This window comes from Lytechinus pictus, chromosome 3, assembly GCF_037042905.1.
Source record: "Lytechinus pictus isolate F3 Inbred chromosome 3, Lp3.0, whole genome shotgun sequence".
Lineage (NCBI taxonomy): Eukaryota > Metazoa > Echinodermata > Echinoidea > Temnopleuroida > Toxopneustidae > Lytechinus > Lytechinus pictus.
The window spans coordinates 74,871,571-74,897,801 of NC_087247.1; the positions used below are offsets into that span (position 1 = coordinate 74,871,571).

The 26,231-nt window shown below is 34.9% G+C and overlaps 1 protein-coding gene across 1 annotated transcript; it reads right to left on the reverse strand.

Moving 5' to 3' along the window:
- Positions 1-281: 281 nt before the first annotated feature.
- On the reverse strand, positions 282-25,674 carry LOC135153684 (peroxisomal sarcosine oxidase-like). The gene is made up of 6 exons (XM_064097720.1): positions 25,430-25,674; positions 14,569-14,717; positions 8,464-8,680; positions 6,655-6,837; positions 2,095-2,311; positions 282-468 (listed from the first exon to the last, which is right to left on the reverse strand). The coding sequence occupies exons 1-5, from the start codon at positions 25,571-25,573 to the stop codon at positions 2,261-2,263; spliced, it is 744 nt and encodes a 247-aa protein (XP_063953790.1). The 5' UTR covers positions 25,574-25,674; the 3' UTR covers positions 282-468; positions 2,095-2,260.
- Between the last annotated feature and the right edge of the window lie 557 nt (positions 25,675-26,231).

Here is a 26,231-nt window from a genome sequence, read left to right on the forward strand (position 1 = left end):
GAAACATCTGGGCCCAGTCTTAAAAAGAATTTCGATTGATCAAATCAATCTCAAGAAAATGGAAATCCATCCATACCATCATTTTTTTCTCCAGGAATTTTGCACAATCTTCTTAGTAAACAAAGAGAATCACACTGAATCTTCCAGAGAATGGTGAATGTATCAATATACATCATATCTAAAAAAATGTTTTTAACAAATTTGCATTTAGATGCTGATGGCCATCCATAGTTGAGATTGATTGGATCAATTGCAACCCTTTGTAAGACGGGGCCGAGTACTTACTGTTAAAGGTACATCTAAACCAAGTGGCTTAAGGACCTTCTGTGCCCATGCTCCTGGGGTGAGGATGAGTTGACGGGTCTTATATGTGGCCTTGTTTGTCCTTACAATCACCACAGTACCAGGGGTGATCTCAAGAACCTTCTCTTCTTCTTTCAGAATGCCACCGCAATCCTTAAATCTATCCTGTGAATATAATCAATAACTCCTCAAGACTTCTATTTGTCAAGACAGACCTGGATGCTGTGGCATACCTGTATAATATATTGATGTTACCCTACAGGTCATACCATGCCACCATAGTGAGCTAAATGTAGATAGGTTGAAGTGGAGGGGTGAAGGGGGTCCCAATGACAAATCCAGATTGGACAATTCTTGTTCAAGACATTAATGGTTAATTCTACTGTATAACGGGTTAGGAGCCAATTAAAAAGAAAGTTTCCATAGTACTTGCCACAGTGACAAACAGGATTAAGAATGAATTCATGGTCATCAAGTACAGTACAATGCGCTTGGAAAAGGGTGTTGTATTGATTGGTCTTAATATCGTTGGTATTACAAATTATATACTTTTTAAAAAAATGTTCTATTTTAATTGTAATAGAAATGTGCCCTGTAGAAATGTGGCTTTCCCTTGAAAATATTGCAAATGGAGGACTACAAGAAATAATAATTGTACAATAAGTTTTATAGAACAAGACACTGCTTGGTTTGGGGTTATACTATTCATGAACTTGGCAACTTCAAGCAAATTTTTAAACCAGATTTATTGCATAATTGATTGAAACATCTGCAAGAAAATTGAGTAGTGAGAATATCTCTGTTTGTTTTGGAAGCGCCTCAGATCTAGGGCCAGGATAAACTCATGGTCTGAAATTAAGATCTGTCAAAATGCCAGAGAGAAGGTCAAATTGGGATGCGTTAATAATGAAGTCAGATTGAAAAGAAAAAATAAAAGCTTGCAGTGCCTCCAGCTTGTGTTTATCATAACTACAAAATAATGCATACACGATGTTATCTTTTCAAGAGATTTTGATTTACTGAGAGAAATCATTCTCAAAGTATTAAATTATAACCTTGAATAACAGATTTTATTACCCTTCACATTGAATTAATTCTTAGACTTTAGAGTTAAAAAAGTAATAGGAGTTCCAAGGTTGCATATTAAGTAAAATCATTTGATTTTATTTATGACCTACAGTGATTGATTTTATCACTCATTGCATCAATGGGAACTCTTTGATTATCTCTAGCTTGTTTAATAGAGCTCAAAGGGCATTTTAAGCTGTAAAGAAAAATTGCTGTCACTGCATTTCGCACTATGGAAACATTTAGTGTGTGTGTGTATGTGTGTTTTTCCTTCGTTGTCAATATATATGACTTCATGTGTAATATTTGACTCATCTATCCTCAAGAACAAACATTGACAACCATTAATATGTCATAATAAAATGAACAGGTCTCAACTTTCAAATAGCATCTGTAGGATTCATATCATTCCATGTAATGTATTTTACAAATTTTTGATAAAAATAATGGATACTATGCCAACCAAAGTTCTCTATAACTTCAGAAATAAATATCAAGTAATAAATTTAATAAAAAAGTGATCTACACTGTAGAGAGTTAGTATTATTTGTATTGTTTCATTTTCTATTTGTGCCTTCCACCTTACTATACTGGGAGCTACTTCAAAAGTTTACAGTTTGTATCATACCTATTCCTACTAAATAGTATCAGGGAGCAAACACATGGCAGCCACATACATGTACTCATGCATGGTTACTAGTACAATAATTGATTAATATTTACCTGGTATGCACGTAAAGCCTTGTCTGCTCTTAGAGTACCTCCATCATAATCCATAAAGACCAGTGATTCTTTAGGAAAATCTATCTCAGGGTATTCTTTCTTGAGAGCTTCATGGTCAAGGATCCTGTGTGCTCTTTTAAACTTTCTCATCTGTTCCAAAGAACTGTCATACAGTGAACGCATTGGTGGGAGTGAGATAGTCAAAAGACCTGTCTTCCTAATGTTCAAGATAATGGAAATAAAATGAACAAAGCACATTTACTACAATGATAATTTAAACAAATATAACAAGAAAATTAATTTCTTTGGATTCAGAATGGAGAACTCCCCAACAGAGGTTGTTGTCCAGGCCTGGAGATGGTTGCACTGTGTCAGGTGCTCCTGGTGTTCAAGGTGATGTGGTAACCCAGTAATGATATCTTGCAAGTTATATGTGTTCAGTGCTATAGAGCAGTTTGGACATGCTATTATCAAACCAACTTTATCCTTTGATCAATTTAACTATAAAAGGAATTATTCAGAATGGCACAATAAAATTAACTCAGCTTTTTTTTACATTCTTGGTGAGACAAATTACATCACCTGTGCTGTAAAGTAATTAACATGCATTTAAAAAAAAATACAAACAAATAAGTTGCACAAAATGGCTTATGATTCTCTTATGATACCATGGGTCATGTAAGTAATGTTGAACAATGCCTCAAGTTTTTTTCCATGTAACTATGGACATTCCTACCCTGCTCTAAATTTTCAATGAATTTGATTTGCCTGCAGATTTTTGTTGTCTTTAAAAATCATGTTTTTGCCTCTACATTTCTTTAAGGATTATGAAATTTGAAGTATGTGCTCGGTTGCAGTTTGGAAAAATTTGAAATCCTAATTTATGTTTCTTAAAGGACAAGTCCACCCCAACAAAAATGTGATTTTGAATAAAAAGAGAAAAATCCAACAAACATAACACTGAAAATGTCATCAAAATCGGATGTAAAATAAGAAGTTATGACATTTTAAAGTTTCGCTTAATTTCACAAAACAGTTATATGCACATCCTGACTGGTATGCAAATGAGGAGATTATGACGTCATCCACTCACTATTTCTTTTGTATTTTATTATATGAAATATTCTAATTTTCTCCTCATTGTCAATTGATAAAACGATTAATTCCTCCCTGATCATGTGGAATTAGCATTGTTTGATACTATATGGTTCAGTCAAGTTGGTCCTTATTGTTGAATCTATAAAAAATGAAATATTGTATAACTCAAACAATAAAAAACAAAAGAAATAGTGAGTGATGGACATCATCAACTGACTCACCTAGTTGTGCATATCAATGTTTTGTGAAAAATAAGCGAGACTTTAAAATGTCATAACTTTCTTATTTCACATCCGATTTTGATGAAATTTTCAGCACTATGCTAGTTTGATTTTTCTCTATTTATTCAAGTCAGCATTTTCCTGGGGTGGACTTGACCTTTAATAGGCAGTGCCCTGGCAGAGGGCAGGTAGAAAAAGGGGGGTGGAATTCCTCGATGAGGCAATAAAACCGCGGGTCGGAGCCTCCGTGCTCTGTCTTAACAGACACTTACTGAAATCCTACCCTGGTAAGGTTTCCATACCGACCATGGATGCCCCCCCCCCAAAAAAAAAAAGAGAGAGACAGACAGAGGGAGAAGCTAATGAAAGAAAAGAGAAGAAAGACACATAAAGAAGACGAGAATAGGGAGGAAAAGGGAAGAGGAAAAAGAGAGAAAAGGTGAAAGAAAATAAAGGAAGGGGAGAGGGGAAAGAAAAAGAGGGGGAAGAGAGAATTTAATGGAAGGAAATGAAAGGAGAGCTAGAAGGGAAAGAAAAGAAAGTGGGAAAAGGAGAGAGAAAAGGAGGAAAGAAAAGAAGTAGAAGGAAAAAAGGAAAAGAGAGAAAAGTAAAAGAGAGAGAAGAGAAATGGGGAGAGGGAAGAAAGGGGAAATGAGAAAATGAGAGGGGAGAGAAAAGAAAGGGGAGAGAAAAGAAAGGGGAGAGAAAAGGAGAGCAAAAGAGGAAGGGAAAGGAAATAAAAAGAGAAAAGAAAAGGAGAGTGAAAAAGAAGGGGAGAAAGAGAAATAGACAAGGCAAATGTAGGAGAGAACAGGGAAGAGAAGAGAAACAAGAACGAATTATTAAAGGGAAGAGGAAAGGAGAAAGAAATCAATGAAGGAAAGGGAGAGGAAAAATAAACAAGGCATAATCAATGTTGTGTCATAAGAGAGTCTTGCACATACATTTTAACGTTGAGGTAATTCTCAAAATGACCTTTAACCTTACCATGTGACCTCCTACTGCAGCATAACATGCAGGTCTCCAAGTACGTCTACAACCAAAGTTTGGGTGAAAGTTGACTTACGGTTGCAGAGTTATGTGTCATAAGAGTCTTGCATGTAAACTTTAACATTTACCTCAAAATGACCTTTAACCTTACCATGTGACCTCCGACTGCAGCATGACATGTAGGTCTCCTAAATACATCTACAATCCAAGTTTGGTTTATAAATGACTTACAGTTGCAGAGTTACTATGTGTCATAAGAGAGTCTTGCACGTAAACTTTAACGTCAACCTCAAAATGACATTTGACCTTACCATGTCACCTCCGACTGCAGCATAACATGCAGGTCTCCTATTTCTACAACCCAAGTTTGGGTGAAAAGTGACTTACGGTTGTGGAGTTATGTGTCAAAAGAGGTATTTGAACTTTAACATTTACCTTAAAATGACCTTAGAACTCACCATGTGACTTCAGACTGCAGCATAACATGAGGTCTCCTAAGTACCTCTACAACCCGAGTTAGGATGAAAAGTGACTTATGGTTGCACAATTATCTGTCACAAGAAAGTCTTGCACATAAACTTTAAGTTTACCTCAAAATGACCTTTGACCTTACCCTGTAACCTCTGACTGCAGCATAACATGCAGGTCTCCTAAGTACATCTACAACCCAAGTTTGGTGAAAAGTGACTTACGGTTATGGAGTTATGTGCCATAAGAGAGTCTTGTACGTTGACTTTAATGTTGACTTTTACATGTAAACTTTAACGTTGAGGTCAAAGTAACCTTTGACCTTACCATGTGACCTCAGACTGCAGCATCACATGCAGGTCTCCTAAGTACAGCTACAATCCAAGTTTGGTTTATAATAAGTAACTTAACTTTGCATAGTTATGTGTCATAAGAGTCTTGCACATAAACTTAAACGTTTACCTCAAAATGACCTTTAACCTTACCCTGTAACCTCCGACTGCAGCATAACATGCAGGTCTCCTAAGTACATCTACAACCCAAAATTTGGTGAAAAGTGACTTACGGTTATGGAGTTATGTGCCATAAGAGAGTCTTGTACGTTGACTTTAATGTTGACTTTTACATGTAAACTTTAACGTTGAGGTCAAAGTAACCTTTGACCTTACCATGTGACCTCAGACTGCAGCATCACATGCAGGTCTCCTAAGTACATCAACAACCCAAGTTTGGGTGAAAAGTGACCTACAATGTATGGTTGCAGAGTTATGCGTCATAATGTTTTTGACGGACGGACGACATTTGGATCCCTTAGCCTCGCCTTCACCTCTGGTGGGCGAGACAAAAAGGAAAGAGAAGGAAAATGAGAAAGGAAAAAAAGTAGGGGAAATGAGGTATAGAGAGAGAGAGGAGAGAATAGGAAGGGGAGGGGGAGAGGGAAGAACTCAGACAGACTGCACCCCGATAGCGTCTCAACAGAAGATGCGTCTGGGTGTTGGCTGGGAGTTGTTTTTCTACCCAAGTTGGAGCAGGCCGAAATTTGGAAAAATCCTTCCCGACACAGTCCTACTTTTATCTCATTGGGAGCATCTTAATAGGTACATGTAGGGATAATTTTGAATTATTTTTTTCACCCTGGCTTTATCAGGGCAGGGCAGTCAAAAAAGTGTCTGTAAAGACTGGACTTTGGTCTATTCTGGTGCTAATTACAATTCTGAATTTATAATGTAAAAGACATAGAAAATTCTAACACAAGAAATTATTTTGTTTGTTGAAGAGAAAGTTATCATCAGAAAATTCCCTAATGAAAGACGACCCATTATCTCGCATAAAGAGAACAAACATAGGGCTATGTTATCACAGAAAAAGATGGAGGGGTGATTTTTTTGCCTTAATTTGCCTTAATTTGCCAAGACCCCCCCCCCCCCCCGATAGGGTTAAGATTCCTTACATTTCAAGATACCCAGTACATGGAAATAAATCAAAGTGATTTTAGACTGAAACATCTGGGCCCAGTCTTAAAAAAAATTTCGATTGATCAAATCAATCTCAAGAAAATGGAAATCCATCCATACCATCATTTTTTTCTCCAGGAATTTTGCACAATCTTCTTAGTAAACAAAGAGAATCACACTGAATCTTCCAGAGAATGGTGAATGTATCAATATACATCATATCTAAAAAAATGTTTTTAACAAATTTGCATTTAGATGCTGATGGCCATCCATAGTTGAGATTGATTGGATCAATTGCAACCCTTTGTAAGACGGGGCCGAGTACTTACTGTTAAAGGTACATCTAAACCAAGTGGCTTAAGGACCTTCTGTGCCCATGCTCCTGGGGTGAGGATGAGTTGACGGGTCTTATATGTGGCCTTGTTTGTCCTTACAATCACCACAGTACCAGGGGTGATCTCAAGAACCTTCTCTTCTTCTTTCAGAATGCCACCGCAATCCTTAAATCTATCCTGTGAATATAATCAATAACTCCTCAAGACTTCTATTTGTCAAGACAGACCTGGATGCTGTGGCATACCTGTATAATATATTGATGTTACCCTACAGGTCATACCATGCCACCATAGTGAGCTAAATGTAGATAGGTTGAAGTGGAGGGGTGAAGGGGGTCCCAATGACAAATCCAGATTGGACAATTCTTGTTCAAGACATTAATGGTTAATTCTACTGTATAACGGGTTAGGAGCCAATTAAAAAGAAAGTTTCCATAGTACTTGCCACAGTGACAAACAGGATTAAGAATGAATTCATGGTCATCAAGTACAGTACAATGCGCTTGGAAAAGGGTGTTGTATTGATTGGTCTTAATATCGTTGGTATTACAAATTATATACTTTTTAAAAAAATGTTCTATTTTAATTGTAATAGAAATGTGCCCTGTAGAAATGTGGCTTTCCCTTGAAAATATTGCAAATGGAGGACTACAAGAAATAATAATTGTACAATAAGTTTTATAGAACAAGACACTGCTTGGTTTGGGGTTATACTATTCATGAACTTGGCAACTTCAAGCAAATTTTTAAACCAGATTTATTGCATAATTGATTGAAACATCTGCAAGAAAATTGAGTAGTGAGAATATCTCTGTTTGTTTTGGAAGCGCCTCAGATCTAGGGCCAGGATAAACTCATGGTCTGAAATTAAGATCTGTCAAAATGCCAGAGAGAAGGTCAAATTGGGATGCGTTAATAATGAAGTCAGATTGAAAAGAAAAAATAAAAGCTTGCAGTGCCTCCAGCTTGTGTTTATCATAACTACAAAATAATGCATACACGATGTTATCTTTTCAAGAGATTTTGATTTACTGAGAGAAATCATTCTCAAAGTATTAAATTATAACCTTGAATAACAGATTTTATTACCCTTCACATTGAATTAATTCTTAGACTTTAGAGTTAAAAAAGTAATAGGAGTTCCAAGGTTGCATATTAAGTAAAATCATTTGATTTTATTTATGACCTACAGTGATTGATTTTATCACTCATTGCATCAATGGGAACTCTTTGATTATCTCTAGCTTGTTTAATAGAGCTCAAAGGGCATTTTAAGCTGTAAAGAAAAATTGCTGTCACTGCATTTCGCACTATGGAAACATTTAGTGTGTGTGTGTATGTGTGTTTTTCCTTCGTTGTCAATATATATGACTTCATGTGTAATATTTGACTCATCTATCCTCAAGAACAAACATTGACAACCATTAATATGTCATAATAAAATGAACAGGTCTCAACTTTCAAATAGCATCTGTAGGATTCATATCATTCCATGTAATGTATTTTACAAATTTTTGATAAAAATAATGGATACTATGCCAACCAAAGTTCTCTATAACTTCAGAAATAAATATCAAGTAATAAATTTAATAAAAAAGTGATCTACACTGTAGAGAGTTAGTATTATTTGTATTGTTTCATTTTCTATTTGTGCCTTCCACCTTACTATACTGGGAGCTACTTCAAAAGTTTACAGTTTGTATCATACCTATTCCTACTAAATAGTATCAGGGAGCAAACACATGGCAGCCACATACATGTACTCATGCATGGTTACTAGTACAATAATTGATTAATATTTACCTGGTATGCACGTAAAGCCTTGTCTGCTCTTAGAGTACCTCCATCATAATCCATAAAGACCAGTGATTCTTTAGGAAAATCTATCTCAGGGTATTCTTTCTTGAGAGCTTCATGGTCAAGGATCCTGTGTGCTCTTTTAAACTTTCTCATCTGTTCCAAAGAACTGTCATACAGTGAACGCATTGGTGGGAGTGAGATAGTCAAAAGACCTGTCTTCCTAATGTTCAAGATAATGGAAATAAAATGAACAAAGCACATTTACTACAATGATAATTTAAACAAATATAACAAGAAAATTAATTTCTTTGGATTCAGAATGGAGAACTCCCCAACAGAGGTTGTTGTCCAGGCCTGGAGATGGTTGCACTGTGTCAGGTGCTCCTGGTGTTCAAGGTGATGTGGTAACCCAGTAATGATATCTTGCAAGTTATATGTGTTCAGTGCTATAGAGCAGTTTGGACATGCTATTATCAAACCAACTTTATCCTTTGATCAATTTAACTATAAAAGGAATTATTCAGAATGGCACAATAAAATTAACTCAGCTTTTTTTTACATTCTTGGTGAGACAAATTACATCACCTGTGCTGTAAAGTAATTAACATGCATTTAAAAAAAAATACAAACAAATAAGTTGCACAAAATGGCTTATGATTCTCTTATGATACCATGGGTCATGTAAGTAATGTTGAACAATGCCTCAAGTTTTTTTCCATGTAACTATGGACATTCCTACCCTGCTCTAAATTTTCAATGAATTTGATTTGCCTGCAGATTTTTGTTGTCTTTAAAAATCATGTTTTTGCCTCTACATTTCTTTAAGGATTATGAAATTTGAAGTATGTGCTCGGTTGCAGTTTGGAAAAATTTGAAATCCTAATTTATGTTTCTTAAAGGACAAGTCCACCCCAACAAAAATGTGATTTTGAATAAAAAGAGAAAAATCCAACAAACATAACACTGAAAATGTCATCAAAATCGGATGTAAAATAAGAAGTTATGACATTTTAAAGTTTCGCTTAATTTCACAAAACAGTTATATGCACATCCTGACTGGTATGCAAATGAGGAGATTATGACGTCATCCACTCACTATTTCTTTTGTATTTTATTATATGAAATATTCTAATTTTCTCCTCATTGTCAATTGATAAAACGATTAATTCCTCCCTGATCATGTGGAATTAGCATTGTTTGATACTATATGGTTCAGTCAAGTTGGTCCTTATTGTTGAATCTATAAAAAATGAAATATTGTATAACTCAAACAATAAAAAACAAAAGAAATAGTGAGTGATGGACATCATCAACTGACTCACCTAGTTGTGCATATCAATGTTTTGTGAAAAATAAGCGAGACTTTAAAATGTCATAACTTTCTTATTTCACATCCGATTTTGATGAAATTTTCAGCACTATGCTAGTTTGATTTTTCTCTATTTATTCAAGTCAGCATTTTCCTGGGGTGGACTTGACCTTTAATAGGCAGTGCCCTGGCAGAGGGCAGGTAGAAAAAGGGGGGTGGAATTCCTCGATGAGGCAATAAAACCGCGGGTCGGAGCCTCCGTGCTCTGTCTTAACAGACACTTACTGAAATCCTACCCTGGTAAGGTTTCCATACCGACCATGGATGCCCCCCCCCCAAAAAAAAAAAGAGAGAGACAGACAGAGGGAGAAGCTAATGAAAGAAAAGAGAAGAAAGACACATAAAGAAGACGAGAATAGGGAGGAAAAGGGAAGAGGAAAAAGAGAGAAAAGGTGAAAGAAAATAAAGGAAGGGGAGAGGGGAAAGAAAAAGAGGGGGAAGAGAGAATTTAATGGAAGGAAATGAAAGGAGAGCTAGAAGGGAAAGAAAAGAAAGTGGGAAAAGGAGAGAGAAAAGGAGGAAAGAAAAGAAGTAGAAGGAAAAAAGGAAAAGAGAGAAAAGTAAAAGAGAGAGAAGAGAAATGGGGAGAGGGAAGAAAGGGGAAATGAGAAAATGAGAGGGGAGAGAAAAGAAAGGGGAGAGAAAAGGAGAGCAAAAGAGGAAGGGAAAGGAAATAAAAAGAGAAAAGAAAAGGAGAGTGAAAAAGAAGGGGAGAAAGAGAAATAGACAAGGCAAATGTAGGAGAGAACAGGGAAGAGAAGAGAAACAAGAACGAATTATTAAAGGGAAGAGGAAAGGAGAAAGAAATCAATGAAGGAAAGGGAGAGGAAAAATAAACAAGGCATAATCAATGTTGTGTCATAAGAGAGTCTTGCACATACATTTTAACGTTGAGGTAATTCTCAAAATGACCTTTAACCTTACCATGTGACCTCCTACTGCAGCATAACATGCAGGTCTCCAAGTACGTCTACAACCAAAGTTTGGGTGAAAGTTGACTTACGGTTGCAGAGTTATGTGTCATAAGAGTCTTGCATGTAAACTTTAACATTTACCTCAAAATGACCTTTAACCTTACCATGTGACCTCCGACTGCAGCATGACATGTAGGTCTCCTAAATACATCTACAATCCAAGTTTGGTTTATAAATGACTTACAGTTGCAGAGTTACTATGTGTCATAAGAGAGTCTTGCACGTAAACTTTAACGTCAACCTCAAAATGACATTTGACCTTACCATGTCACCTCCGACTGCAGCATAACATGCAGGTCTCCTATTTCTACAACCCAAGTTTGGGTGAAAAGTGACTTACGGTTGTGGAGTTATGTGTCAAAAGAGGTATTTGAACTTTAACATTTACCTTAAAATGACCTTAGAACTCACCATGTGACTTCAGACTGCAGCATAACATGAGGTCTCCTAAGTACCTCTACAACCCGAGTTAGGATGAAAAGTGACTTATGGTTGCACAATTATCTGTCACAAGAAAGTCTTGCACATAAACTTTAAGTTTACCTCAAAATGACCTTTGACCTTACCCTGTAACCTCTGACTGCAGCATAACATGCAGGTCTCCTAAGTACATCTACAACCCAAGTTTGGTGAAAAGTGACTTACGGTTATGGAGTTATGTGCCATAAGAGAGTCTTGTACGTTGACTTTAATGTTGACTTTTACATGTAAACTTTAACGTTGAGGTCAAAGTAACCTTTGACCTTACCATGTGACCTCAGACTGCAGCATCACATGCAGGTCTCCTAAGTACAGCTACAATCCAAGTTTGGTTTATAATAAGTAACTTAACTTTGCATAGTTATGTGTCATAAGAGTCTTGCACATAAACTTAAACGTTTACCTCAAAATGACCTTTAACCTTACCCTGTAACCTCCGACTGCAGCATAACATGCAGGTCTCCTAAGTACATCTACAACCCAAAATTTGGTGAAAAGTGACTTACGGTTATGGAGTTATGTGCCATAAGAGAGTCTTGTACGTTGACTTTAATGTTGACTTTTACATGTAAACTTTAACGTTGAGGTCAAAGTAACCTTTGACCTTACCATGTGACCTCAGACTGCAGCATCACATGCAGGTCTCCTAAGTACATCAACAACCCAAGTTTGGGTGAAAAGTGACCTACAATGTATGGTTGCAGAGTTATGCGTCATAATGTTTTTGACGGACGGACGACATTTGGATCCCTTAGCCTCGCCTTCACCTCTGGTGGGCGAGACAAAAAGGAAAGAGAAGGAAAATGAGAAAGGAAAAAAAGTAGGGGAAATGAGGTATAGAGAGAGAGAGGAGAGAATAGGAAGGGGAGGGGGAGAGGGAAGAACTCAGACAGACTGCACCCCGATAGCGTCTCAACAGAAGATGCGTCTGGGTGTTGGCTGGGAGTTGTTTTTCTACCCAAGTTGGAGCAGGCCGAAATTTGGAAAAATCCTTCCCGACACAGTCCTACTTTTATCTCATTGGGAGCATCTTAATAGGTACATGTAGGGATAATTTTGAATTATTTTTTTCACCCTGGCTTTATCAGGGCAGGGCAGTCAAAAAAGTGTCTGTAAAGACTGGACTTTGGTCTATTCTGGTGCTAATTACAATTCTGAATTTATAATGTAAAAGACATAGAAAATTCTAACACAAGAAATTATTTTGTTTGTTGAAGAGAAAGTTATCATCAGAAAATTCCCTAATGAAAGACGACCCATTATCTCGCATAAAGAGAACAAACATAGGGCTATGTTATCACAGAAAAAGATGGAGGGGTGATTTTTTTGCCTCCCAAGGGTATTGTAAGGTAAAAAAGTAAATGCCCTTTTTATGCTCAAGTTTATTGTAAAAATAGCAGAAAAAATAAACAAAAATATTGAAGAAGGTTTGATAAAAATCCATCAAAGAATTAAAAAGTTATTAGAATTTAAATTTTGTGATTTGTGACGTCATATGCGAGCAGCATTCCTACATTGTACATAGTGAATGGTAAAAAAACCAATGAAATGTCATTTTCACAGAAATGGTTTTACAGTACCTTTTGTATATCAATAGACAAATCATTTCACACCAGATCATGAATAGAAAACAAAAATAAGTCACGAGGATCAGGAAACATTTAAACAATTGAAATCCATGCATTTTATATTACATAACATATGGGGCTCATTAATGACATCACAAATCCAAAAGTTAAAATCCTAATAACTTTCTTAATCTTAAATGAAATTTCCTCAAACCTTCACCAATATTCTTTATGATTTTTTTTCTGCTATTTTTACCACAAACTTTTTTTTGGGTGAACCGTGAATTTCCCCTTTAAAATGCTTCTTGAGTAGGATTCAACCAATTATGTCTTCTCTGTATAGTATAAGTGCCCTTTCATGGGGCGTTTGAAAAGAAAAGGAAACATTTCACAATATGAAAAGTATAACAAAAAGCAAAGAGTCAACTTCACAAAAGAAAGTACAGAGAATAAAAAATTGTTACTTCACAAGGGCACATCTTATTTTGAAAAAGGACACTTTTTATCCTTTGGGCAAATTTAATGGAGCAAGAGCCCCCTGCCCCTTTTGGTTTCACTGTCTTTCAGAAATAAAACAGAGCAAATTCCACTTATCTTACAAATTAACAGACTGAATTTTTTGTAACAACTAGAAAATACTAGAAATTTGACGTGTGCAAAGGACACAGATGCCCCTGCATAACGCGATCAGAAATTCATTCAATATGTTTGAACTTAGTATCGTGCAGAAACCAATATGCATGAAATGAACAAATTTAGACCTTTGACCCAAAGACTCATCCTTTCCATAATAATCTCTGACAGAAGATATGACAGTCAGGTCATTTGATGTGACCTGACTGTATTTTGGTGTCATCTACCCAGACACCAAACATTTTTAATATCTGGTGAATATTTCCAAAGTTATCATGTGGAAACCAACTCGCATATAATATAATGAGCTGTGACCTTTGACTTGCGGACTCCGAATTCGAACTTAGCTTGTATTTTGGTGTCATCTTCTTACACATAAAAAAAAAATTTAATCCGTTGAATATTTCATAAGTTATCATGCGGAAACCAAGTGGGGGGGGGGACGGATGGACGGACAGGGGCAACGCTTAATGCCCCCTCTGGACTTCGTCTGCGGGGACATAAAAAGGAGCATATATCAGAAGTAAATGAGGGCATATTCAAATGGGCACAGGGCACTTGATCAGAGCTGAAAAGGAGCACACTGCAGAATTGGAATTCACCATGACAAAATGAGCTACAGGTAAATGAGGCAAGAAACAAATTTCAAAAGGGACAATTTAAAAGCTGCACTTACAGGAGAAAACAGAACGCTAAATAAAGGAAAACAGGCACGGATTGGCATAAAAAGAGAGGAACAATAAAAAAAAAACTAAAGTTTACATGATATGAGAATGGGCAGTTGTCAAACGGCAAAGGGGCACTCGATAACACATAAATGCATCCTTCTATAAAGATTAAAAGGGGCACTGAACTCATTTGTAAGGAGGCATTTTTCTTAGGTAAAAAGGGACATTTTTTAGTACAGTGGGGTGGGGGGGGGGGGTCACTGACACTGTGCCTCCCTAGTCCCTCAGGTTCACCATCCCTGTTGTAGTGAATTCATTCTAAATAATCCATAATGCAGAATACCTACATTTTTTAGAATTTTATTTCTCAAGAAGTTCTCTGGTTAATAGAAGGAAACTTGTTTAATATACTTTACTTGTAAAGATGTGTATTGGTTTCTTTCTCCAAATCTTTCCACATTGGGAAAGCTTCAGTCATCATCTGAGAGTAGTGTGTCTGTTCGTAAGAGTAGCGGATGATTCTAGACTGGCCATGGGAACTTCCACGGGAATGGGGTAGACTGAACTAGTTGATTTAAAAGAAAGAATAAAGTATGATCCTAGATGTCATTTAAGCAGAACTTAGATTTACTTACAGGTAATAAGTATGATCCTAGATGTCATTTAAGCAGAACTTAGATTTAATCACAGGTAATAAGTATGATCCTAGATGTCATTTAAGCAGAACTTAGATTTACTTACGGGTAATAAGTATGATCCTAGATGTAATTTAAGCAGAACTTAGAGATTTAATCACAGTTATTAAGTATGATCCTAGATGTCATTAAGCAGAACTTAGATTTATAGACTTACAGGTAATAAGTATGATCCTAGATGTCATTAAGCAGAACTTAGATTTATAGACTTACAGGTAATAAGTATGATCCTAGATGTCATTTTAGCAGAACTTAGATTTACTTACAAATAATAAGTATGATCCTAGATGTCATTTAAGCAGAACTTAGATTTACTTACAAATAATAAGTATGATCCTAGATGTCATTTAAGCAGAACTTAGATTTAATCACAGTTATTAAGTATGATCCTAGATGTCATTAAGCAGAACTTAGATTTATAGACTTACAGGTAATAAGTATGATCCTAGATGTCATTTAAGCAGAACTTAGATTTACTTACAAATAATAAGTATGATCCTAGATGTCATTTAAGCAGAACTTAGATTTAATCACAGGTAATAAGTATGATCCTAGATGTCATTTTAGCAGAACTTAGATTTATAGACTTACAGGTAATAAGTATGATCCTAGATGTCATTAAGCAGAACTTAGATTTATATACTTACAGGTAATAAGTATGATCCTAGATGTCATTTACGCAGAACTTAGATATACTTACAGGTAATAAGTATGATCCTAGATGTAATTTTAGCAGAACTTAGATTTACTTACAGGTAATAAGTATGATCCTAGATGTTATTTTAGCAGAACTTAGATTTACTTACAGGTAATAAGTATGATCCTAGATGTCATTTAAGCAGAACATAGATTTACTTACGGGTAATAAGGATGATCCTAGATGTCATTTAAGCAGAACTTAGATTTACTTACAGGTAATAAGTATGATCCTAGATGTCATTTTAGCAGAACTTAGATTTACTTACGGGTAATAAGTATGATCCTAGATGTCATTTAAGCAGAACTTAGATTTACTTACAGGTAATAAGTATGATCCTAGATGTCATTAAGCAGAACTTAGATTTACTTACGGGTAATAAGTATGATCCTAGATGTCATTTAAGCAGAACTTAGATTTACTTACAGATAATAAGTATGATCCTAGATGTCATTAAGCAGAACTTAGATTTACTTACGGGTAATAAGTATGATCCTAGATGTCATTTAAGCAGAACTTAGATTTACTTACGGGTAATAAGTATGATCCTAGATGTCATTTAAGCAGAACTTAGATATACTTACAGGTAATAAGTATGATCCTAGATGTCATTTACGCAGAACTTGGATTTACTTACAGGTAATAAGTATGATCCGAGATGTAATTTTAGCAGAACTTAGATTTACTTACAGGTAATAAGTATGATCCTAGATGTCATTTAAGCAGAACTTAGATTTACTTACAGGTAATAAGTATGATCCTAGATGTAATTTTAGCAGAACTTAGATTTACTTACAGGTAATAAGTATGGTCCTAGATGTAATTTTAGCAGAACTTAGATATACTTACAGGTAATAAGTATGATCCTAGATGTCATTTTAGCAGAACTTAGATTTACTTACAGGTAATAAGTATGATCCTAGATGTCATTTAAGCAGAACTTAGATTTACTTACAGGTAATAAGTATGATCCTAGATGTCATTTAAGCAGAACTTAGATTTACTTACAGGTAATAAAAGAAAGTTTTAAAAGGCTTAGCTGGAAGGTGTTTCATGGAGCTGGTCGTAAAGTCAACGCACAACTGGAATATGTTCAACCATGAGATATCTCATTCAGTATAACTTTTAGTTTTAAATTTTAATATGCAAATTTTATCAAAATTACAACAGAGCAAATTGAAACAAGTTTTTAATGCGCATTCTCTACAACAACATCATCATCAAGGTGAACTAGTATTCTGGTATCTGCTTATACGTGACCATGGTACTTCCTATTTTCTGAGAAAATGACATTTCATTTCCATACGATATGTAGGAAAGCTGCTCACATACATGAATGACGTCACAAATCAAATAAATTAAGTTTAACTTAACTTTTTTTATTCTTTGATGGATTTCCCTCAAACCTTCACCAATATATTTTATTATTTTTTTCTGCTATTTAAATTACAAAGAACTTTTTGTCAGGGTGACATTCCCTTTTAAAATGGGTTATATTACTGTCTGTTCAATGTTAGTGTTTTTCAGGTCTAACAGTTTGTATAAAGAAGTTCACATACATGTAGATTACACATTGAGTATAATAATGGACCATATCACATCACAAGGGCCGCGGAATGGTTTTCAAAGTGGGGGGGGGGCTGACCATGCAAAAAATCACGACCATATGGGCATTTTCACCACAGATGGACACAGAGGCAAAAAAATCAAGTTGATATTCATGTAAAATGCTTTATGTTTTTTAATAAAACAAGACCTGAAGTTTCTGAGACAAAATTTTTTTCCGACTCTGGCAGCCATTTTTTATTTCAAAATGGCTGCCAAAGTATGGATACAAATTAGTGTTGAAAATAGTATATTGATACATATTTTGTTTTGACAGATTTTTAAAGGACAGGTTTGATCATGATGTTTTCGCCTGTGATTTAGCTTGCTATTATAACACTTTTTAAAATCCCACAGAAAGAAACACCAGTAATTCATTCATCTGATAAAAAAACATTGATGAAGTATGTGATATGGTATGTAATGTCAGTTACCGAAAACATGAACTTTTTTTTCTCATTTCCTGGAAAAGAGGATATATTATATGAAACTTGGTAGATTTCCTCTCTAGGTAACACCCCTCCCTTCTACACCAAAATTAAAGATTACCAATTAACAATGAAGCCATAGGGTACCATTAAATATATGTAATGTCAGTTACCAAGTGGAAAATGTAATGTCAGTTACCGAGATGTAATGTCAGTTACCATGATAAAACGTTGGTTACCAATATTGAAATGCAAATATGTGGTCAATTTTATGGTGAAGAAATATTGTATACTTGTTATTTAAGTCAAGTCACACCAGAAGGAGCTTGCTATTGACTTTTAAAGGTATAGTTCACAAGGAATACTATATGAAATTATGAAGGAAGTTGCATTCCCATCGTGCAAAAAAAAAATTACTATGAAATTGTTTTATACATGCACTTACCAAGTACCTAATTGTTTGTATCAGACAATTTTTTGTTTGGTTTTCGGGGGGGGGGGGGGGGGGTAGGGGGTACTTTTCCCAACCTATTGCCTAAATCTGCAACATTTTTAAAGCTTAACATTGTGATGAAGGGGATTTCCAGGGTCCCTTTTTTAGTTTCTAGGATTCTTTTGAGCATTGCCTCGCTAAAAGTAAATTCCTGGTTTTTATACCTGTTAGTAGTGTGGATGTGTGATACAATTTTGTTTTTGGTTTACAAGTATAGATGAAAAGTGAAATTTGACAGTTCTGATCAATGTTGCATGGATCTACTAAAACTGTGGTGTTTTTTTCTAATTTACAAATAGTTCAGTTTCAGTTTAGAAGCTGGAGTTTATTTTTTGTTGACAGCTCATAAAAGAAATTAGCAAAGAAAATGATTAAACAAGTGGAATGCCTCTGGCCGTCTCACCTGCATCACGCGATTCAATATAGCAGTAGTGCTGATTTTGAAAACTACTATAACTCGCACAAGATGTTCAGTGATACTTGGTTACTCTTATTTCCACGTTTTATGAACTAGACCAATACACTTATAGAGATATGATGGCAATTCAACAAAAAAACCCAACGTGGCCAAATTTCTTTGACCTTACATGACCTTTGATCTTGATCATGTGACCTGAAACTCGCACAGGATGTTCAGTGATACTTGATTACTATTATGTCCAAGTTCTATGAACTAGACCAACACACTTTCAAATTTATGGCTGTAATTCAACAAATACCCCAATTTGGCCAAAGTTCATTGACCCTAAATGACCTTTGACCTTGATCATATGACCTGAAACTTGCACAGGATGTTCAGTAATACTTGATTACTATTATGTCCAAGTTTCATGAATCAGATCCATAAACTTTCAAATGTTATGATGGTAATTCAACAGATACCCCCAATTCGGCCAAAGTTCATTGACCCTAAATGACCTTTGACCTTGGTCATGTGATGTGAAACTCATGCAGGATATTCAGTGATACTTGATTAACCTTATGTATAAGTTTCATGAACTAGGTCCATATATTTTCTAAGTTATGATGACATTTCAAAAACTTAACCTTAGGTTAAGATTTTGATGTTGATTCCCCCAACATGGTCTAAGTTCATTGACCCTAAATGACCTTTGACCTTGGTCATGTGACATGAAACTCAGGCAGGATGTTCAGTAATACTTGATTAACCTTATGGCCAAGTTTCATGAACTAGGTCCATATACTTTCTAAGTTATGCTGTCATTTCAAAAACTTAACCTCAGGTTAAGATTTGGTGTTGACGCCGTCGCCGCCGCCATCGCCGCCGCCGTCGGAAAAGCGGCGCCTACAGTCTCACTCTGCTATGCAGGTGAGACAACAAATTATGAAGAGAATTGAAATCCGACAGATATGAACAAGCATTGCTTGCACTGACTTGAATAGAAATCAATAAAACTACATGGCTGCATGAGATTCGGGGGAGGGGTACATGTAGCCTAGGGGAGGAGACCCTTATTTATTTTTGCCTTTTTTGAGGGTAGGGGGAGGTTGGAGAAGGAAAAGGTTCAAAAAGTCAATATAAAACTGATGAATATATTATGGGTGTATAGTCAAAAATCCATGTGTACAGTCAATGCAATATTAAATTACTATAGGAAAACCTGTAGCTGCTATGACCCCACCCCCCCCCCCCCCCCCCGAGTAAGTAAAACATACATTTCTTATCTTTTGATAATTAAAAATGTGAAGTATTGTGAAACTTTTATGATTTTAAAAAGCCTTACATATAAGTACCAAGAAAATTATGCCTTTGAAAATCATATAGCACTGGAAAATGTTAATGTGTATTGTCAGTTACTGACAAGTAATGATAAAAATGTTCAAATCAAAGAAAGGAATTAAGAAAAAGAAAAAAGTTTTTCATTGAAATGTTCCTAAAAACTCGGGTATACTTCCACATCAAGCTCACTTTCATGTGAAGCCCTGCACAGAAGATACAATGCAATGATTCCACACATTTGACTTCCATGTGTTATCTCTATGGCAAATAAGTGTAATGTCAGTTACCGTAATGTCAGTTACCAGCATGGTTGTGGAAAAATTATCATAGTCCCCAAAAGACAAAAACAAATTTTTTAATATTTTGACACATCTTAACCTAGTAACGGAGGTATATTTACATATTCAAATTATTACTCTATCTACTCAGGGACATGAGATATTTCAATTTTAATGATCACCCTGAAATTGCATGTCCTTTTGCGTAATGTCAGTTACCGACACATTTTTGCTTGCTGATGCGTAAAAAAATGTGGTTACATAGGAAAACTTAGTATCAGAGTATACAGCAAGGTTCACTTTATTAACTCTATCAAAAGCAAACTCCCATAATTTGTTGTTTTAGAGATACACACAATGAAAGGTGTGAAAACATTGTGCCGTGTAATGTCAGTTACCGTGAAAATGCCCATATGGTAATTTTTACATTTTTGTACATGGTTTTGGAAAAAAGTGGGGGGGGGGCTGAAGCCACCCCACCCCCCCCCCCTCGCTTCCGCGGCCACTGCATCAGTGCAGGCCCTAAAACATATATATACCTCTGGATGTCAAAACAATCAGGAAGGACTTTGAACTTTAAATATGATAAAGTATATCAAAGTACTCTAATAGCCTACTGTTCTGCAAGAAAGAACCTTGAACCACTTTAAACATGTACATTGATGTAACTACATGTACATGTATAACAGAAAACATCACTCACAATGGCAAGTGGGATAGGAGGAATTCAGTAAATATTTCATAATTATCGTTTTGAAAGATGTGTTTCACCATACAACTTGAGCGAAGCATACAAATCAGAAGAATAGATAGAGCTAGAAAGATAGGCGCTGTGACAGAAAAGGTCAAGACCATTTACGGTTCAACACACACACAAAAAGATACTTCCTATTATTTCCTCAAAATATCCCAAAATTGTTATCAAAACAATTTGGTTAGAAACACATCAAGTAATTTCTGTAGGAAAAGGTGATCTGTAATACTGACGTATATGTGTACTAGTAAGCAAAAAAATACAGTGATATTGGTATATATGTGTAAAATGCCATTCTCCTAATGTAGGAAATACTTTTTTGGTTGTTTTAGTTAATGGTAGTATGTGTCCTGAGACATGTCTCAGTCTTGGGTGTGAACATACAATACGTCCGGGTCTTGGTCTTTGTCTCAAAGAAAAATATCTTGTCTCAAAGTCCAAGACATTGAGAAAATAAAAAACCCAAAGTTTCTTTAATGAGTTAATCTCATTGCTTTACCTCAATTTGTGTATAATGTCTTGTCTTGAGAGAGTGATTGTGTATCGTTCTCTTGTCTTGTCTCATCTCACCACTCAATCTCAACTGATTTTAGCCACAAGTGTCTGTCTTGATCTTTCTTATCTAAACTTTTTGATCTATTTGTCAGATAAAGTTCTAAAGGGGAAAGTCTATCCTGACATCATAAGTTCATTCAATAATAAAATTACAATTACAGGACCAAATTATGATTTGATTTGATGAAAAACAAGGTGGTTCCTGAACATACATGTAAATGTATATGTGCTGCAGTTGAGACCCCCATTTTCAGCCTAAATTTCCATTCCAGAACATCACCAAAATTCAGAAAGCCATAAAAATTCCTATTTTTCCCGTTCTGGTAACCCTCAAAATTGTGATTGCTTGTTCCATTTCACGCCCATCATGAACTACTCAGCCAGTCGAAGCTCCACACATGTGCTAGCCCGATATTAATCTAGCAAGACGCCCATGCATTTTTTTTTACGTAGCCGCTACCAATTACGCCTAATTACGATCTAATGAGTTCCGGTGAGCCCCTTTTTTTATGTGGTCAGTTCCAGATCATTGCATTTTTAGAAATCGTTGATCCAAGAGCTGTTCCGTTTTAAGACCAAGATCTAGTTCCAGAGCCCCCAACACCTGACTTTGGCGCGCCATATATATGTAATAATTCCAGTACCCCCCCCCCCCGGTTTTGACCCCTAGATTTTTTCCTCTTCCAAGATTTCATACATCACAATGGATCAACACAAAGGCATATATATGAGTTCTACCATACTGATAGTGATCACATATACTGACCAACCATGTATTCCCGATCATGCACATTTACACATTGATAATTTGAATACGCTTAAAACTTTGCGAAATCCTACCAAATGGAATTATACTTAAATAGAAAGATAATAAATCAGGGCCAAAACACATTTTCAAAGCCTTTATTTACTAAAAGCAACATGTATGCTCAAAATAGCTGATCAGTGATTTTGTGAATTTTCCAACTGATCCCACAGAAAACACGTTTGGCAATACGATGCCATTTTCAAGGGACCAAAATATTTCACATGAGAAGAGTGTGATTGTGATCGGAGACTGATATCCTAAATCGAAAACTGATCTCCGCAAAAATTTTATATATCTTTATTTTTGTAGACCGACATGTATTGTGTATAGTGAAAGTTTGATGAATTTTAACAAAATATTGCATTTGATATGTCATTATGAAAAGTGTTCGTTACACAATCTACTCACATAAAATTCATTAAGTTATTTTGCTGAGAGTTAATCAGGTTTTTTTCTGTGTTTGTTCACAATTTGTTTGGCATTTATATCTAAATTTTGGTTTGTTCAGAAAAATTGTAAACTGTTAATTTATTATGTATTATGGTACTAGATCTCTAGGTGTCTGAGAAATTGAAAGGGCAAGAGCCATAAAAAAAAAGCAGACTTTGCTCATATATTACCAATTTATATCAATAGGCCCATCTTGCAATGGATGCTCTCGAACTCTCAGTCTAGTAGAGCGGATGGGCTCCAAAAATCACAACAATTGTGCAAATTTTGACTAAAGCATGAAACTTTCACAAGTATTAGTATATGCCGTAAGATCTATTTTAAAGATGGGAGGTAAATATATAAATGCCATTTTCGGCCGTTGCCATGGCAACGGATTAATTTCTCAAAAATAACACATTCCCATGTAAATGGTAAATAAACATGATATAGATTTACAGTGGCGTAACTACGGGGGGGGGGGCATGGGGGGGGGGCACGTGCCCCCCCCCCCCCAATCGGCTGGCCAAAAAAAAAAAAAAAAAAAAAAAAAAACGGGGAAAAAGAGAAAAAGAGGGAGAAAGTGAGAGAAACGTAGTGGGAAGGAATAAATTATTGTTAGTTACGTTATATTATATCATGATAATGTTATGTTATATTACATAAAAATAAAATATCATAACTTTATGAAACATAATTTGCTCAGGGCCTATGTCTTCATTGTTCCTGATGCTCGCATTGTCTGTTTAACGAGATATGTAATCCTGTTGTACTAAAACCTCCCGTTTTCAAGTCAATATACACCAAATATATTTTGGTTGCTAAATGTATAAATTACATCTCAAGCCATTGCCGATAACATCTACTTTACAAAAATAACATGGTTGAAAACAAAATGGACAGGTGGAAAATTAAATTAGAATTGACTTAATCTGCATGTATGCTTAAGTTTTGACCCCCTCATTTGAGCAAAAATTACAGAAAGTGTTCTGCAAGAGTTCTTTATAAATATAAAAAAATATGTTGCCTTGGTAATGATTGAATTAAATAAAAAAAAAGAAAACAATGTTGCAAAGGGCCCGTTGCCATGCCCATGGCAACATCTTATTTCCCTCCAGTAAGGTAAAAATATTGATAAAAATGTAAAATACATGTATGATCATCATTCCATTTTCAATAATTTTAAGGTACTAATCGAGATATATTTGTGACTATATTTATAAATATAACATCTTAAGCCATTGCCATGAAACACTAATATTTATCATTAAATTCAAGTATTACCAAGGCAACATCAATTTATTAATTTAATGAACTTATGCAGAATACTTCGCACATTGACCTATTAGTAATTGTATTTTCCACCTGTCCATAATCTTGTCATCGAAATTATTTTTTTTTTTTGTAAATTAGATATTATTTGGTTGCCATGGCAATAGCTTCAGATGTTATTTATACATTTTGTATCAGACATACAGTGTATCTATGTTTAGCACACTAAGATTGTGGGAAATGCAAGAAAAATCAGATTCTACAGTCCTTTTTTAAATCAAAACTGGTACTAAATGATCCGTTGCTATGGCAACAGGCCATTTACAACATTGATATTTATCGCTGAATTCAAGTATTACCAAGGCAACATCAATCTGTATGTATCATTCTAATTAGTTCATGCAGAACACTCACTGTATTATTTCCCCTGAATTAATTGAGTCCTAGGTCAAACCCTATATGCATGTACATATTTAAATTTTATTGTATTTTTCACCTATCCATAACCTTGTCATCCATGTTTTTTTATTAGATGTTATCTGGTTGCCATGGCAATGGCTTAAGATGTTATATTTATAAATTTAGTCACAAACATATCTCGATTAGTACCCTAAAATTATTGAAAATGGAATGATGATCATACATGTTTTCTCAATTTTTATCGATATTTTTACCTTTCTAGAGGGAAATAAGCTGTTGCCATGGCAACGGGATCTTTGCAGCATTGTTTTTTTCACTTAATTCAAGCATTACCAAGGCAACATAATTTTTTTATCTTTATAAAGATCTGCAGAACACTTTGTATTTTTTGTTTAAATGAGGGGTTCAGAACTTAAGCATACTGATTAAGTCAATTCCAATTGTATTTTCCACCTGTCCATTGTGTTGTCAACCATGTTATTTTTGTAAATTAGATGTTATTTGGTTGCCATGGCAATGGCTTGAGATGTAATTTATACATTTAGCAACCCAAATATCTTTGTTTAACACTAAAATTAGGGGAAATTAAAGATAAATCATATTCTACATTTTTTAATCTAATTTTTTATTTTTCTGGGGAAAAACAAGCCGTTGCCATGGCAACGGACCAATTGGTGATCTTGAATATTTCTAACTTCCATATGTATTCAATTGGGAGCCTGAAAATTATCATTTTGGTCATCTATATCATGTTTATTTACCATTTACATGGGAATGTGTTATTTTTGAGAAATTAATCCGTTGCCATGGCAACGGCCGAAAATGGCATTTATATATTTAGGCCTAGGCCTACCTCCCATCTTTAAAATAGATCTTACGGCATATACTAATACTTGTGAAAGTTTCATGCTTTAGTCATAATTTGCACAATTGTTCGGCTTATTCGCTCTTCTAATCTCATGCAGCTCTCTCTCTCTCTTATATTTCATTTCAATCAATATGCAAACATTGATTTGAGAAAGTTTAAGCTAAGTTAATCCGCAAAGCGGGCGGGAGCTCCCTGGGTTAAAGCTAACTAAGATTTAAGTTGAATTCAACATACTTGTTCCAATAGCACGGTTTTTAACCCCTGCTTTACACAATGATAAGCTGTAGAAGACCCTTGAATACCAGCTCCTACAATCAAGACATCGTATACGGCATTTACAGAGTGAATGTCGGGAAACTGCTCCGATGATGATGCCATTACTACGGTGGTCTATGAATCTTTCCAGCCGGGCCGAGATAAATTGATCTGGATATTCTGGATGTAATACAGTGCAGGACCGTCAGGTATAATTTCTCTTTATCCGCGTACGGTGCCGTACGTTGGAGACGAATGAGTATGAGGCGCCGAATGTACCAATATTATATAGAACAATTATTTGTTATATAATCATTATTTATTAAATAATAACTATTATTTATATATAATTTACATTTTATTTGTAAATAACTACTATTATATAAAATATCATTTCTAATTATTTATATATAATTCCAAGTAATACTTCATTATTTGTAAATAATAATAGTTCGACATTCCATTATTTATAAATAATGATTATTTGTTTTTCATTATTTATAAATAATGATTATTTGTTTTTCATTATTTATAAATAATGATTATTTGTTTTTCATTATTTATAAATAATGATTATTTGTTTTTCATTATTTACAAATAATGATTATTTGTTTTTCATTATTTATAAATAATGATTATTTGTTTTTCATTATTTATAAATAATGATTATTTGTTTTTCATTATTTACAAATAATGATTATTTGTTTTTCATTATTTATAAATAATGATTATTTGTTTTTCATTATTTATAAATAATTTGTTGAGTTTTCCATTATTTATA